At 31.7% G+C, this 17,493-nt stretch overlaps 1 protein-coding gene across 1 annotated transcript in view; it reads left to right on the top strand.

Annotated features, from left to right (window-relative positions):
• The window catches only part of LOC126741168 (E3 SUMO-protein ligase RanBP2-like), a 143,692-nt gene that overhangs the window by 30,639 nt on the left and 95,560 nt on the right, over positions 1 to 17,493 (top strand). Inside the window, exons 13-19 of the mRNA XM_050447516.1 lie at positions 1,711 to 1,882; positions 1,941 to 2,095; positions 2,155 to 2,323; positions 8,200 to 8,342; positions 8,407 to 8,574; positions 9,165 to 9,269; positions 9,323 to 9,637. Coding sequence (XP_050303473.1) covers positions 1,711 to 1,882; positions 1,941 to 2,095; positions 2,155 to 2,323; positions 8,200 to 8,342; positions 8,407 to 8,574; positions 9,165 to 9,269; positions 9,323 to 9,637 — 1,227 coding nt within the window. The remainder of the gene's footprint in view (positions 1 to 1,710; positions 1,883 to 1,940; positions 2,096 to 2,154; positions 2,324 to 8,199; positions 8,343 to 8,406; positions 8,575 to 9,164; positions 9,270 to 9,322; positions 9,638 to 17,493) is intronic.

The following is a 17,493-nucleotide window of genomic DNA, read 5'->3' as shown; positions in this document are numbered from 1 at the left end:
CAATTTGAACATTTAATTCGGTCTAGATTAGAATAGTTTCTTTTTGTTCAACGTTTATACAATACTTTTGATTAAATACATTAATATTTTGAATGTTTTTTTAGAAACTCAACCGTAAATTTCTCAGTATCTGTTGACACTAGCTATTAAGTGTCAATATATAAAATATAATGATGGTTTTAAAAAAGCTTCAATTAAAAGTGCAAACCGCATTTGTCTATGTCTAACCGTTTGGATTTTATAACATGTCAAAAGTGCAAATATGCCGATCTTCAACTGTCAATAACTCAAAAACAAATGAAGATAGGTATAGGACATTGTACATGAAATATGTCTAGAATTTTCTGTTCTTTAAGAATACAGAATAAAAAATAGGTATTTCCATTTCAAAAATTGAAGTTGATGATCGTGACTTATTTTTGGACCACCCTGTATACATAAAATTATAGTAAGAAAACCCGCAGTTAAAAATAAAAATCGCCGTGTCCGAGCGTTTTTTTTTTTGAACATACCCCTGAATTTTAAATAAATTAATTCCGGACTTTTGGCTCTCACTGTATATCCACATATTATGGAAAACAAAATATAAACTCTTATAAAGACAGAAACTGAACCTATTTCTTGAAATAAATCTGGCTTCTCATTGTAAATAAGTTAATTAATAATGACTAGATATAACACAAATACACATGTACAAGTTAATATGCATGTTTTGCATTTGAAGGCATTCATACCGGTGCGTTGAACTATGGGCAGTTTGTTTGCTTGCAACATCTCTGATGCAATGATGCCAAATGCTTATGTAGAAATGGCAAAAAAAACACACTTTATAATATCATAAAAATTTATCAGTTATTCAAAAAAGTTATTCAGCAAAACAATAATATTCCTCTTTAATAAAATAGGAAGCATTTCTTTTTTCATAAAATATGATAAGATACTCTATAAAGAAGTCAAGATTCAAAGTTAAATGAATGTACATCACGTATATTAGAGAAAAAGGCAACAACATCGCAACACCGCTAGATCGCATTGTTGATTCCACCGTCGTCACATGACGTCGTCAAAAAATATATAGATGATTAATATTTATTATTAATAGATTATGCTACACTGTTACTGTGAACAAAACACCCCCCTTGCCCCTGAAATTCTAGTCTTTCAATGTTCTAAGTGAATCGGTGAAGCATTGCCGTGCTTTCTTTAACTTTGGTATGATTTTCTGTTGTATGTTAATGTATGGGTACTTTGGCTCCCCAGCAAGAAATTTTCAACGTTCATTTAACACTTATATGCCATATTTGAATTTTCAAAAAGTAACCTTTCCTTAGTTTTTTCTTTATCCTTACTTTTATTTTAGCATTATATATATACACTCTAAAAAATACGCTTTATTAGCGTTTTTAAAAATCCTCAGAATTTCCCATTTGAGATCTTCCATATAAGAGGAAAAACGGATTTTTTTAAACTTTCCTCGTATTTTTAAAGAAATTCAAGATAGCGAATCGTGTACTTTAGCTTGGAATGAATTGAAACTTGGAACTTTTTTGAATTTAAAAATCGCAATAAAGAAACAATTGCATAAAAAAGACTTGCAACATTTATTATTTCTTGGATTCTAGTTTAGTTCTATTAGATAAAAATTACCAAAATGTATATGTAAATACCCAATTTACACGGATCTTCAAAATCATTTTAAATTTATTTTAGGCGTTCAGCTTATGAAAAAAAACGAAAACGAAAAAGCCTTAAAAATGTTCGAAAAGCTAAAAGATCCTTTTGCAAGTTTCTATCAATATCAGATTATAAGACAGATGGCGGATGCAAAACCTGGCCAAAGTAAGGACCTTACTTCAGAGATGAGATCCCTTTTATGGACAAAGTAATATTTTTATTTGAAAGAGTGCTGATCGTATATAATTTAATTAATTTTTTATTAGGGCGAGAGATTGTCTATATCTTACATTGGATCGTTTGAGGGAACCATCACAGGACAGAGACCATCCATTAAATGCCATTTTAGGAACAGAAATCGAGAAAGTGGAAAGGGTTCTAACTAGACTTCAGAATGACTTTTCCAGCCAGATTGATTTTGGTATGAGCAGCGAAAAATAAGTTAAATATTTTATTTTGTTTAAGGTTTATGTTTTACAGATGAGGTCATTTCGGATGATGAGCAATACTTAAGCACTTATACCCACCAAGTTAGCTTTCAAAATGGCAAAGATGTTAGCGTAACCCCAAGAAATGACACTATGCAGAACCATTCAACACCTTTAAGGCTTACGTCGATGAGACAAGAAGCCAGACCTAGTCCTGAAAGGTGAGTGTTTTAAATAATATTTAGGCAACATGACTTAAACTTAATAAACATTTTTTTCCGAAATGTTAAAAAAACATGGTAAAATCTAATTCTAAGGAATTAGTTTTTACAATTCATTTTGGTTGTAATTGTCCGATATTTTCATTAAAGTAAATAACACAGCAAAGCAAAACGAATTACCTTCTTTATAATTATAATTTTCATTTTTAAGTTTGATAATATTTTAGGAACAGGTTACAAAAACAGATGCTTTAAACAGAACAGGTGCTTTAAACCAATAAACCAAACTGGGTCTTTTTAAATTGAATATTTTTTTGATTACGAAAAAATTGTCTATTTTTTTTAACTAAATTAATTGTATATCGTGGTCTTTGTGCAAGAACTCATTACGTCAAAAAAAAAGTAAATTTGCAAAAATCTTGGATAAAATGAAAAAAAATTAAGAAAAAATTACTTTTTTTAGTTTATAAAAAAAGTTGCTTTTTATCATTTATATCATTCATAATATACATTATTTGCCATTTATAATAGTACTATTAAAATATACTCTATTTGCAGTATTTATCAATATTAATTTTCTTTCAGTTGTCTATTGCTTTTCATAAAAGAAAAAAAGCAAAAATGGCGTAATAATTTTTAACTTACTAATTTTACATGATACTGGCTTAAATTAATTGCTTAAAAAACATTTACCAATGGCAAATTCTTAATATGAATACAAGGCAAAAAACATAATAAAATATTTTTAACTTCTTTGAACCATATCTAGAGGGTTCTATATCGGATAAGAAAATGGGATTTTTATGAAATATTTGCTAGGGAAGAGGTATTACAAAAGAAGGCACTAATATCTTTAGTAAATTTTAATTTATTTGAATCATTTTGTCCTATCTGCTAAAATAAAGTGGTGGTTAGTTATATTTTTATTTAAATGTCTTATACCCCAAATATATCGCTTTTTTTCACAAATTCCCAATCGAAAGTTACAATTTGAGCCAATTGTAACTTTCTGCTAGGGAAAGACCAGTTTTTCAAGCAGTGGTGTTTGCTATACTTGAAGTAGCAAACAGATGAGAAGCATTGGAAGGTAAAGAGGGGATTTGTATTTACTCATATACTATATAGTAGACAAGCTGCCCTCAAGATGATCCAAAAACCCAGGGCCAGCCTAGCGCTATTCCAGGAGTGCAGAGACGCATTGGAAACACTAGCAGCACACCAGGAAGGAAAACTGAGGTGGGTCCCAGGACACCAGGCAAAAAACGGGCTGACGAATCAGCAAGACAAGGTTCTGTTAGCCCCAACATAGGCTCGGAGCCGTGTCTCCATCTCAGTAAAAAACAAATTGCCCAGGAACTTAATAATTAGGTCTGGCAAAAAAAAACAAGGAGAATTAGAGTACAGAAGGATATAGACAGACCAAGGAGATGATATCAGATCATGACGGCTCCAAACCAAGGCGACTCCCCGAGAGTCGACAAGGGATCAAAAACTTGGTGGGAATCCTGACTGAGCATAACTGCCTAAACAGGCATCTACACGTTGGTATAAGAGAAAGTCCGCTCTGTCCGAATTGTGTCTGTCCGAAAAATATTCCGATGCTAAATGCTTATTTTGTTTATCTTGAGAAGGTGATTAATCTCTATAAAATTACCTCTAACTGCCCCAAAATTATGTACGTGCCACTTTTTTTTTTGAAAATTATTTTGTCAGTTACTTTATTAAAAAAATTATAAAACTGTATTAGTCAAAAAGTTTTTGCATGAAACAGCGTGTGAATATGGTGTAATTAGTGCCCTCTACTTTTCTAACAGTTACAGCGTATCTGATCTAATTCTAAGCGACATTTTACTAAGGCATTTTTGGCTCAAAATTCTCTTTTTCAACATTTTCTTCGATACTTTCACGAGTTGAGATTCGGCGAAAGAGTCCGACGAGAAAAAATTTCAGACTACATTATAGGAACTTGCGATAGGTGTCGTCTGAGAAGGAACCTGAGAACATGAAAAGGCTAGAATTAATTAACAACTTTGTTTAAGTTCAACATGCGCACAGGGGTGTTTTGTTTACAAACATATTCATCAATTCTCTATTGTCGAATTTACACGCATTTTCAAAAGAGGAAATTTTCAGCTATATATCAACATACAGGGTGTTCATTTGAAAACTTCCCACCACGGATTTATCGAAAACCAATGTTTAAAAAAAAACGCCGAAATACGTCAAAAGGTTTGTCAAGGGGGACAACTTTCTAACCTAAAATTACTTCACCCCCTTTCACCCTCTGCCCTCCAGGGTCATCCCCTTAAAAATTTTAAATGGCAAGGGGTATCGAGTAATAGCTTGTTTAAAACTTGTTTGTCTTTCGAAGTCTTTTATTTTGACGTTAGATTTTTTTTAAATCTGTCGATTCGTTTTAGAGGAAATTAGAAAAATCTTTGTTTATCTTAATTTGTTTAGATAGAAAACAAAAACATGAAAATATCAGTTTTTATTTCAATAAGTGTTCAAAATGTTGTCCGTTTTTGGCCAAACAATGATATAGGCGATGTTCAAATTCCTGACGGACATTTTCAAAAATATGTTTGCCATTTTTACATAAGCATTTGGCAATTTTGGCATCATTGCATCAGAGATGTTGCAAGCAAACAAGCTGCCCATAGTTCCACGGCAATGCTAATTCTAGCCTTTCAATGTTCTAAGGAAGCAACATTTTTGGAGCTACGACACTGCAACGGAAAGATCTTAAAGATCTGGACTGGGACAGCGTGCCAAGCTTTATTGTGTGTGACAGTGAAGACCGTCCATTGGGAATGGAGACGGAGGGGTGGGTGATTCTAGGGTTGGCGAAAACGGACTTTTAGGCCTATTTGCCGAGCTCTAGCTCCTCTATCCTTACTACTACTACTACTACTACTACTACTAGTCAATTGAAAAAAGGAATAAATGCTTAAAACGCCAGAAATTAACCGCATCTTGATATATTTGTATTTAGAAACAGTTATAAAAGAGGCAAAATATTAATTGTTTTATTAAAAATAGCAAAATAGACCAGGAAACGAATAGATAAATATTCGACTAAATTAGTTAGACTATAAAACTCTAATTAATATTAAGTTAAGTCTAAATTTTGTAAAGTATTTTTTTATTTTAATAAATTTGAAAGAAGGCATAAACAGCAAACATTTCAATGAAAGCATTTTACAAACTGACAACTATGAGTTAAAAAAAACAAAATTTCGAAATAAAAAAAATTCGAAAGTCGAAATAAATAGTAGTAATTATATACAGGGTGTCCGAGACAAAACAGTCCACTCTGAAATTCTTGAAAAATAAATTGTATTTTATTTTATATTCTAATAGACAGTTAAAAGTAAAGTTCTAATTCTTCCAAGAGATCAGGTAATTCGTTTTTTTTTTATTCCAATTTTTAGATTTTGAAAGTTGATTATTTAGAAATGATTTTTTTTTCTTGTTTTTAGAGCTGTCAAATTACGCAACCTTGTGTAGAATTCCCTATTAGCGTTTTATTTTTTTAAATATTTTTGAAACGGTTTTTCGTGTCTTCAACATCGGGTCTTTCACATTATCGAGCCAGGATTGATATTTTTTAGTTACATTTAAGTCTATTGGCTCTCAGATATTATCTGTAAAAAAGCTTAGTTTATCGTCAATGCCTGAAATATCGTAGAGATTTCGCCACGATATGGACTGTCACATTTTTCTAAAATTTTAAAACCACAAGCAGAAATATTCCATCTACTACTTGTTCGTGAAATACAGGGCGAAAACGAAAATGATTTTGCAAGAAAGTTAATATGATTTGACGAATCCCATATAAGCAACAGCGGCATAGGTAGTTATAGGGTAGTTAGAGAATATTTAAGAGCTCATTTTGGTAGACGCTGGATTGGCACATATAGGGCAATCAGATAGCCCCCGAGATCACTGGATTTAAGTATTTTAGACTAATTATTGAGACTTCTTAGTATGGTAATACATAAAAAATAAAATTTATGTAAATCGGCATAATAATATAGATAAACTCCGAGCGTCAACCGAAGAAGCATTCAGAAACTTACAAAGGCTTACTTTATAATTTTAAACGCCTTAAAGCGAATTAAAACTGTATCTGCTTTATGTATAAGACAAAATGTCAATGTTGTAGTTACGGTTTTTATTGTTAAATCTGTACCAATATATGCTTTTTTTCAATATTTTTAAGTTTATGTTAAAGAATAATATTTTGAGTTTATGTTTAAAATATTATTAAGTAAATAGGCCTGAGAAATAATCTCCATCTCCAAAATGAACATTTTCATTTTCGCCCTGTATTTCAGGAACAAAAGTAGTTGGAGTATATACAGTAACCGCAAAGCTATATCTTAAAAAGCAGAGATACCCTGTAATCTCATCCATTCTGGTTTGTCAAATTCGCGTTGGCTTTAAGATATATTTTTATATATTATATATTTTTGCATAAAGCCTACATTATCTAACAATAAGTGAAGATCATTAACATCTTTAGCAAATATATCATTGTAATCCGAAATAAAATCTGTACTAGGTATTATCACATTGTGGTAAGAGAGGTAAGCTCTTCGCCCACTCTAGTTTATCTTATGAAGTTACAACCCAAAATTTTAGCCACTTGAGACTTTATCTGTGTATTCAGCCATGTTTCAGAGAATTCCATTATGTCAAAATTTATTTTTGAATTATTTAATATAACTTTTATAAAATTGCTTAAATATCTCTATACATATAAATAGCTCTAGTTATTAATAATATCCCCTTAATTTGCTATTACATATTTAATGTCTTTGGCCCTACGTTACCAAATAAAAGTTAACAATCTATGAAGAAAGCAGCAAAAAGAAATTAAAGGTTACTAGATCTATACGAGTTTTTGTAACTCTCCTTTGGTGAAAATTTTAACCCATTTGGTATTAAAAAAAGATAAAAATAGAGAAAATAAGAATAAGTGATTTTTACAATTTTTAGGAGGTCTCAGGAATAAATCATACTGAACACTTAGAGATAATCGTTCACAGATAGCAAAGTTTGTTCCAAGTAATCTCTTTTTATCGCGTTTACACTGAATCGCGAATTCTGTGGCGAAGGAAGCCATATTAGAAGACCTATTTTTAGTGTTTTTACTGACCGATGCACTATTTCCAAAACGATAACATGCACTAATTTTAAGCCTTAAAAGACGTTTTTTTAAATTACAAATTTCTTTTAAAAGTATGTTGTACCTTTTTGTAAGATTAATATTCCTCCCGTAGTTGGCTAAGGCCTTTTTTAAGTTGGAATTTTTCTTCCAATTCCGCCATCTTTTCTGCGACGTCCTGCAGATTTTCAATTACCGTTTTTTTTATTGGCGTTTGTGGTCGATCCTGTCTATATAACCACTAAACGCACACCATAGCCAAGAACTTAATTTAAACAAAAACATCTTATTTACCTTAAAGAAATTTAATATTTTGACGAAGCATAATTGCGCCTTACTAGACATTCGTCGCCATGTTGGAATGATGTAGAGTAATGAATAGTATATGAAATCTTCGCACCATCTCGTTTATTTTCAGCTCTCATCTCATTTTAGCACCATGGGGAGTACCGTTACAAACATGAAGAAAGTATTTAAAAAAATATATATAGACTACCTTCTGCACTACATGTATTACTGTTAACGTTTATTAGAAATCAGTAAATGAAACATTCTATTTCTCATTATAGCGATTAGGACATTTAGGAGGGTAGAATTGTTACCAAAATGGTATATTTGTAGTCAGCGTGCTTTTAATATTTTTTAAGTATAAGAATTTATATTTCTAAGCACGATTAGTATTACCATAATATTTATAATTTAGGTTAGACGCACAAATTAGACAGCTCATGGCTTCAGAAAGCTTAGCAATGAACACCATTCAAGAGCAGAATAAAATGATGGCGGAATTGCGAACGAGCACTGATGAAATAAGGGATGCTGTCAAGACTCTTACCAGTGCAATGAGTAAGTTAAACCTAATGATAATTTTTACTAATTAGTTTGATTTAATTTACTTTATTTATTTTAGCAAGCATAGGAGATGTTAAAAAGATGGTTAATGAACTTACAAATTCGGTGGATGATAGATTGCAAAGCGTCACGGATATGGTACAGGAAATGCGAAGAGAGTTAAATGAAATAAAAAAAGAACAAGGCAAAAATACACAAATAAGTGTTGAAGATCTTTATGATTTGGGTAAGTGTACTTTTATAATTAACAGAAATGTAAAGAGTTTCTATTTTACTTTAATTAAGTGTTAAACTACTGCCAAAAGTGCTGAATAAAAAATTAATAATTTTATAGCCATATTTATTTATTTTTCTAATTTCATAGTACACCCCTATGAAAATATAAAAAATGGTATAAAAAAAAATCGTTTATTTAGTAGTTGCCTAGGCTTAACTATTTTAAATAAAGCGTTATAAAATTTAATAGTATGATTCGTTAGTTTTTCAAATCAATATTATATTTACTTTCCCTTAGTTATTTTTAAGTGTCTCTCAACAGATTCTATTGTTTTTTTTTTAATAAAAAATACAAATTTATAGAATACTTTTATTTAGTAGTATTTATATGATTAGGCTGATGTATTACATTATTTATTACATATTATGTTATTAAATAAACAGACTTGGTATTGAGCAAAATGATACCAATACAAGATGATTTTATTGTAACATTTGTATATTATAACGCATTAATGAATGTTATGTGTTTATTTTAAAATTTTTATTTCTCGGTTTGATCAAAAACTATAGAGTTTTTCTAACGTAAATTGTTTTCAGATCCTGACTATAACTCGCCTTTGGACTACAACCTAAGCAGCAATTTAAGTCAAACACAACCCAGCTTAAATAATATTTATCCTAATTATCCACGTTTGCCACAAGGTAAGACCAACATTTTCATTGAAGAACTGTATTTTTCAAATTCATTCTTTTAGCTCCAAATCCAAACTTGGCATTATATGGTGGTCAGGCGTTATATCCACCAATTTTCCCAGGATTGCCGTATCCTTATGGACACTTGGGCCTGGCCCAACCTGGAGGAGTTCCATTTTTGCCCCAGGTCTCTACGGACCAACAGCATATGGCGCAATTGCCTAATCTTGCAGGTTTGCCTCAGTCAGTGTATCCAAGTACGAGTATTGCTGGTGCCGTGGCTGCTCAATCTCATATCCAAACGGCTTCCAAGGAAAGTCCCAAAACCAATTTCGGTACGGCTAATTCAGCCCAATCCGGCTTTGGCTTCAGTCCATGTAAGTTTCTTTTATTATTATTAGTGATTGAGAATGTTAAGACCCAATGATTGTTAGATTTTTTGGGTATTTCTAGAAAGTTTACCTTAAATTTATTATATTAAAACAAATTCTGGGAAGTACCCTGATTTTAACACAATAAAACGAAAATTTATATTGTATACGGATGACGGCCTAATCACGCCTATAATATTTTTTTCGTTCCTACATTAAATAATTTAAGAAACAAATATAAAAATTAACACTTCTCTAAAGTTGTTTACCAATTTGTCTTGTTTAATTTCAGAACTTTGACAGTTATAATTAACTGTCAGAACATATTTAGGAGAACCCAATTAAGTACAGCTTTGCCAAATTGTAAAGCTACTTTCTTAAGTTTTATTTGTTAAGTATTATTTCAGAACATAAAGGTTTCGGGTCGGAAGGCCGGATCTATTATGTTTTAAGTTTTACTTCTGAAAATCGTCGGGTCTTAAGTTGCTCCAGCAGTGTTTTTATTTAAATTAACTACTCATTGCAAAAAATGCAATTCATTATCAATAAACCCTTTTAAAATAAAGCATTTGTGAGATTCTAGGGTTTTTCTTTCATTTTTGGTTAAAAAGGAAAAAAAATTAGAAGTTAATAGCGTAACATAGTTGTTAGAGCGCGCCCCAGAAAGCTAGAGTCCATAAAATGAGAGAATATGCCGGTGACGTAAAATGCGCACAAACTTAAATTTAAACCAAAAAATCAATAAAGGGGAGGCCCCATATTTCCCTGATTAGGTTTACTTGACCGTGAATACATGCATCTCTCTCTTTCACATCTGCTAGAATTCTACGCTTCTACGCTTAACGATAGCCAGCTTAGATGCGCGAAGTCTGACGTCACCGGCATATTCTCTCATTTTATGGACTCTACCCGCTTAAAGGTTCACGTCGGTTCGCAAAGAAGAATTTGCAATTAGGAAAAAATAAAACACTTATTTCTCCCGACTACAAAGCACCATATAATGAGTTGAAATGTCCAATCAAAACATACACAACCTTCGTGAAATACACACCGTACTAAAATTGTAATGAAAAACAAAAGTAAGTTCAATCCACCCTACGGATTCTTTAACAAACAAAATCCTACAACAGGCAAAAAATGTAACGTGATAAACTGAGTTAGTAGGCGAATACAGACAATTACTCTACTAATCGTTAACCCTCTCTTTTTTAGAATAGCTGATCGACATTGTCAATATTACGGGCGACGTTGCCAAATTAACATATTCTTAAGAAACTCCTGACAATAATCACATCATTCATATTTTCTTGTTGTCTTCGCAGAAAAATGCGCTATATAAAATAAGTCATGTAAAACTGATATTTGTTTAATATAACAAAATTATATATTTGTATCTTAAAACATGAATCATTAAAAAAATAAGTAAAAATAATAAGAAATCTATAGTAATTATAAAATATTTAATTTACATAAAAATGCTTCTAATAGGTAGGTTTAGGCCTTTACTCTAATGAAGTGCGTTAAAGAACGCATAAATAGTTTATACATAAATGGTAATATTACTTATATTTAAACCATATTCTATTATTATTAAATATTTATCATGAAAATATTTTTTGACGACGACAGTGATTTCTTGTGTCAGTGGTATCAACATTGGGATCGAGCGTTGTTGCCATATCATTACTTTTTTTATAATATACAATATCTACATTCATTTAGCGTTGAATATCAACTTCTTTAAAGAGTTTCTTATTATATTTTATTTAAAAAAAAAGGTTTAATATGTTATTAAAGGGTAACAGTGGTATTGTTTTGTCTGTCAAAAGCAGTGACAAATTATTATGATTATATAAAGTGATTTTTTGCAATTTCTACGTAAGCATTTGACATCAGAGATGTTGCAGGCAAAGTAACTGCCCATAGTTCCAGGGCAGTGGTAATTCTAACCTTTTAGTGTTCTAAGCTCCGCACGCACGTTGAAAAAGAGTTAAACACAATGTTAAAAATCAGCTCAAAATCTAAAAGAATTTATTTAAAATGAAAAGTTGGATTTTTCGACGCTTAAGTGGATTTCTTCGTGCGACGTCACATATACATATGTATATAGTTAAATAAATTTAACCAACTAATAAATAAAATTAAATTATAACAAAATAACTAATACACGTGAATTAAAATAAATATGTATACAGCAATCTGTAAAAGGTTAGATTCGTCAGGTCAAAATTTGCTGAATTAATTATTAACCGTAATACTAAGTCTTTCAAATTTCTATGCCAGTGGAAGAAAAGGGGCTTTGGTTACAAAATGCAGATCCACGAACTCGTTTGCTATAAAAAACCTACTCTTGATAAGCCTTTTTTTCTTGAAATGTATATTTAACGACATTGTAACGAAGTTACAAGATTTTGTCTTTATTTTATAGTAATAAGGGTTAGCCTAGGGAATATTTTATAAGAAAACTTAGATAATTTTGCTCCGTTAACATTTAACCTCGAATTTTATAATTTACATAACAAAAAGGTATATTTTCAGCTTTACCTATGAGTCATTAGGGGTTTATAATTGTAAACATACATAAAGAAACTAACTTAAAGAGGTTTCTAGCTTGATAGTATCCTGAAAATGTTCGATTTCTTATAGGTTATACTTAGTTCTCCGTTTACTACGTTGTAGTCTCCGGCCTTCATTGTTTTCAGCCCTGGTTATTCTTAGGATAATAAAGAACCACAAATGCCTAAAACTGAGAGGGTTTTCATCACTATGCTTCCAGTTTTCCGGTTATTTTCATGAAATTTTCCTTTCATGCTGTTGCATTGTTTACATGTTCTATTTTGCAAGTTTCAAGGTTCACCTACCTTGAGAAGCCCTGTTAAATGAAGGGTCATGCCTGGTGTGGCAAAATATAATATAAATTATATTTCCGTGTCCCGTGGTTTTCCTGAAAAGCCGGTTTTCTTGTACACATGTGACTAGCTTTTGTCCCGCTGTTTTCACTTAGAAATACTCGGTTTTGAGAGCTGAAACTAAGTTTGTTTACCATATAAAGTCATAGCCTATAAATCCGAACCGTTTTCATGAGGAAAAGCTCAATTTTCATTAAGTTTTCCCAATTGCATTCTTATCCAACGATTGGTTCCGAGGATGTTCGTGAGTCGTCGGCATCCAAATTCCTGCGATGGGCATAAAAAGGTTCCAGGTCCACCAAGGTGACACATTCGTCGCAGTAAGGTGGTACCATACCTTTCGAGCGAAGTTTAATTTTGTCTTGATGTTGACAGTGTGAATTTGGTTAGGTAAGAGCCACCTGTTGACAGTTGACCGGCTGCTTCCAAGCTCGCGTATTAAGATCTTTATCAAATCCGTTGCTATTAATATCGTTCCGTTCCGTTTGATTTTATTTTGAAACTGTTGTTTGGGCCCATCTTTCTTCGTGTTTTGTGGGGCAAGCAACAGCCGCGATTATTAACTGGTGCCTGGACACTATCTTTCTTAGTGTTTTGTAGGGCAGGTAGCAGCGCGTTTTTGTGAAATTACTACCTGAACACTATCTTTCTTCCTGTTTTGTAGAGCAGGTAGTAAACGGGTAATTAAACCAACGTTTCATTAGTTCCGTTCGCGAAACGTTACATTCTTGTTTGCAACCAGAGAAACACTCACTGCGGATTTATTTTATATTTAATTGATAATTTTTATTGACTTTTTATTTTCTGCTCTGTCAGCGACCGTACCGTACCGTTCCGTTAATTATTTTATTGATGAAAACTACTGCTTGGACACTATCTTTCTTCGTGTTTTGTAGGGCAGGCAGTAGCCGCGTTTATTAAGTATTACTTGTCTTCTCAAAGTGGTGAAAAACAAGTAATAACCGAGTCCGTAATAATATAATTACTATCCGTATATTAACAGAGCTTTTGGTGTTGAGTTTCCGGCTTTGCTTCACGAATTTCATCCGTAACCGCTTGTACAAAACATCCCTTAAATCATACTATTTTGCGTCATTAATAGAGTGACAAATTTTCCGTTACTTTTTCCCAAATAACTGCCTGCGCTGAATTATAGAAATTGGTAATGGAGGATTGTTAGATTTTAAGGACATTTTTGTTCATTTAATTTTAAGCAATCAAACCTGTTACTTACTTACTAGTTTTTGTAATAATAAAGATTAAGAGCAATAAGATCTCATTATAACCGGACAGTCTACTTTCAATCTCTACCTGGTTTCTCCACTGTCTAAAGGCTTACCCGAGAGGCTAGAGGGGACTCTAAGCTTCTTTAATTACTTAGAGTGGCGCCCGAGGTATTTTGTCGGCTTTTCTCCTATAACTGTACAAAGAAATAGTGAGGGGAGTTGACGGATACCCTGCGACATCAAAGGTTAGAGGGTGGACATAACGGCAAGTACGTAAGAACCCTCGCTACAGCATTAGATAGTTGTTGTTTTTGTTTATCGCAATGTAAGTATTTGAATATGCAATGTAATACGTTCAAATGCAGTTTAAGTCTTGGATTGAGATATGACCATGGCATAATGGTATATCTTCTTTTGCAAATACTAGCATAGTGTTTTTCAATTTCTCTTTATATTGAAATCGGTATAATTTACTTCACACTTAAATGATCTGCCAAGTTCTGAATCGAGAAAAAGATTACCAGGCACTGAAAATTTTATTTTATCATTCTACAAACTGGTATTCCAGTGTTTTTACACTAAGAAAGATGAGCTCTAGCAATCGGGTCTTTTATTCTTCTGGGACAGCACGGGTTTTTAGCGACAACTCTTCCATGAAGAGCTCCATCAAAAAGATTGCTTTTTCTAGTTATACTTGTCGCGTTAACCAAATTACTCCGAATTGCTATTCTAATTTCCTTGAGATCAAAGAAGTTTTCTGGGATCGAATTTTAACATTTTTAAATTGGTTTTATCAGTTGAAAAAGTCTTCTTGATTTTGACGCATTTCTTATACACCTACGACTATTATATTTTTGTAATATTTTCGTTCCACACTTTCAAGAATATTGGCATACCAGCATTATTAATAAATCCACAATTTTTTGTTTAAAATCGGAGAAAAAATAATGATATGGCATGTTACATTTATATTTAACACCGCATTTTTTCTTTAGACGGCAAACTGTAAAACCCAGGGAAAGTTAGTTTTCTTACGTATTTCTATCCGGAATCTCAAAAAAATCAAAACGATGAAGTATCCGACTAGGGTTATGATTTAAAATCCAAGAAAGTCGACTCTGAAATATGTTCATGAGCGTCACCGAATTTTTACTCAAATGCCTAGGTCGTTATTCAAAACATTTACTAAAAAGCAAAGAATACGGAAAATATAAAATTCAATATTCAAATATTTTTACAGGCCATTTAGTGTATTCTTTGACCGCTAAAGCAGCTCCTGTTCATAATATCAAATGGTAATAACCAAATTACTAAAAAAAATATAGTGTTTACGCTAGCGGCTCACCTAGAAGTATAATTTAATTAAAAAAAAAGCTTATAAAAATTACAAATATTAGTAAATTTTAGTTTGTTTTACTTCCTAGTCGGTAGCGAGTATGCTGATACCTGCTTTACAAGTTGTTCTAGCAACTGACCCAATTTAGGTACACTATCTGATGAAAACTACAATGTGGTTTATAAACTAAAAGGAGATAAAAAATATATCAAATTACTAATAATATTAAATTTAAAGAAAGGTAAATATGGGTGGATAAATAAATGAAGAAGCATTTTTTAACATAAAAAAACGAACAGTTTATGTTATATATGGACCACGATTTTCCTATGCTTTTATTTACTTATGGACACAAATATTAAAAGTATACTAGAGTATTCTCGCGGACTAATTACTTTTATATTATATCTAAAATATTAATAAACACAACACTTTTTTAAAGTTGTTTACCAAATTGCCTCCTTTAATTTAGGAACGTTGACGTTTATAAATAAATGTCAAATTTTTGACATTTGACAGATTTGACATTTTTGGAGAATCAAACTAATCATTAGAGCGTTGCTGGATTGTGAAGCTATTTTCTTAGCTTTTACATAACTTTTACATAAAGGCGTCGTCAGGCCAGTTGATTTACTTTATTTAAAGTTTTATTTCCATGTCGATTTTTTTATACAAGGACTTTATAGTAACTTGTGTCACCATTTTACATTTAATATAAAATTGATAAAAAAAAATAAATTGAAATATTCGCCTACGGCTCATGCGACCTAATGGGATGGGTTGGGTTAAACACATACCAGCCCTTACACTCTTAAATTTTATATATCAAATGAGGGTTCCTTTAAACAGATGTTCCATGCTAAAATACAAGCATTGAACAATATAAAATTCAATTACGACTCGTAAGTTTTCCAAGTGAAACCGAAATTTATTCCTTTTATTAACTGTATTAGTAACTGCCGAGTTTTACCTAACCTTTATGGATTTTTGTCTAGTATGACAAGTACAGACTTCTAAGCAAAAAATCCTTTGTCTAAAAAGACCTTTCTACTATGCAAAAATTTTTTTACAAAATCATTGGGTCTTAATTTGCTCAAGCACCAAATATTTTAACAGCTGACATGTTTCCAATATTAATTTCTAGGAGACTATATGTAAGGAGACTGATCTGTATGCTAAGCGTGCGTACCCAAAAATGGGCGATAACTAGTTTCAGAAAGTAGCTACATCGGCGCCGTTGGTCAGAAGTGCCTCGCTCTGCTTGGTACCACCCAAATTTGATAGTTGACAGTGTTGTGATTTGCGAAACAGGAATATTAATTACAAGGATCGAATACTGCCACATGGAGAGTAGCCAATCATAGCGAGGACACTTCTGACTACCAGTACTTCTGAAACCAGTTATCGTTCAATTTGGCAACCTTATTTGGGAAACGCGAAAATCAGTCTTCTTAGTTCCAGTCTCGTTGCCTTCAGGCTAGTAGAGTAAATTTTAAAAACAAAATAGGTTAAAACAAGCCAAGAGAAAGGTAGGATTAAACCAAAACTACATTTAGAACAAATGTATTTTTTCCTTTGTGACATTTCACTGTGATTTTAAAATTTAAATAAGAGGGAAGAATAAATCAGCAAATATATGGAAGTGCACGTCCACATTATAATTAAAAGTACCTTAGTTATATTGGCACTAAATTTTGGGATTTAAAAAAATTGGCAATAACTGGCTCTACCGATAACTATTATCTTTTGATATAATCTTTTTACGGGTTTTTGGTCTTTGGTTGGAAGTTCTAAGTTATGTATCTAACTACAATGAGAGTTACGTTTGTTGTTTAATCCTAATATATACATGTATGTAATGAAGATTCTTTTTAAAAATCGGTATGTAATGGTTAATTAATCAGTGACTAGATATACCCAGGTAAATAAAAACGTAAAGGTAATTAATAAATAAATAATATTTGTACACGTGTTAAAAAATATTTAATATATTTAATATTAAATATTGATTTTAATACTTTATTAATATTACATAAATAATATTTATACCCAAATAAGTGTACACTCAATTATACAATACAATTTTAGGCTGTTAATCATAAAAATCATCAAGCCGAAAAAAATATTTAAAAACACACTTTCAATAATATAGTAGATTTTGCTGCATGATTTGTTGCTTAGTTTATATTTGCGCTAATGATTTGGAAAGCTAACCTTTAATCATTATGTGAACTTGCTAAGTCAAAATCTTGGCTATCAAAACATCATAAAGTTCACACCTATTCGTTCTATATCCTTCTGCTATTAATTCAGATACTTTACATAAATCTTTTGATACTGGCACCAGCTTCCTTTGTTACACTGGTTTCTTCCGGACTAGCTGTTATTGCT

Source organism: Anthonomus grandis, chromosome 10 (genome assembly GCF_022605725.1).
Source record: "Anthonomus grandis grandis chromosome 10, icAntGran1.3, whole genome shotgun sequence".
NCBI classification, from domain to species: Eukaryota; Metazoa; Arthropoda; class Insecta; order Coleoptera; family Curculionidae; genus Anthonomus; species Anthonomus grandis.
This window is presented reverse-complemented; position numbering and strand designations above follow the sequence as displayed.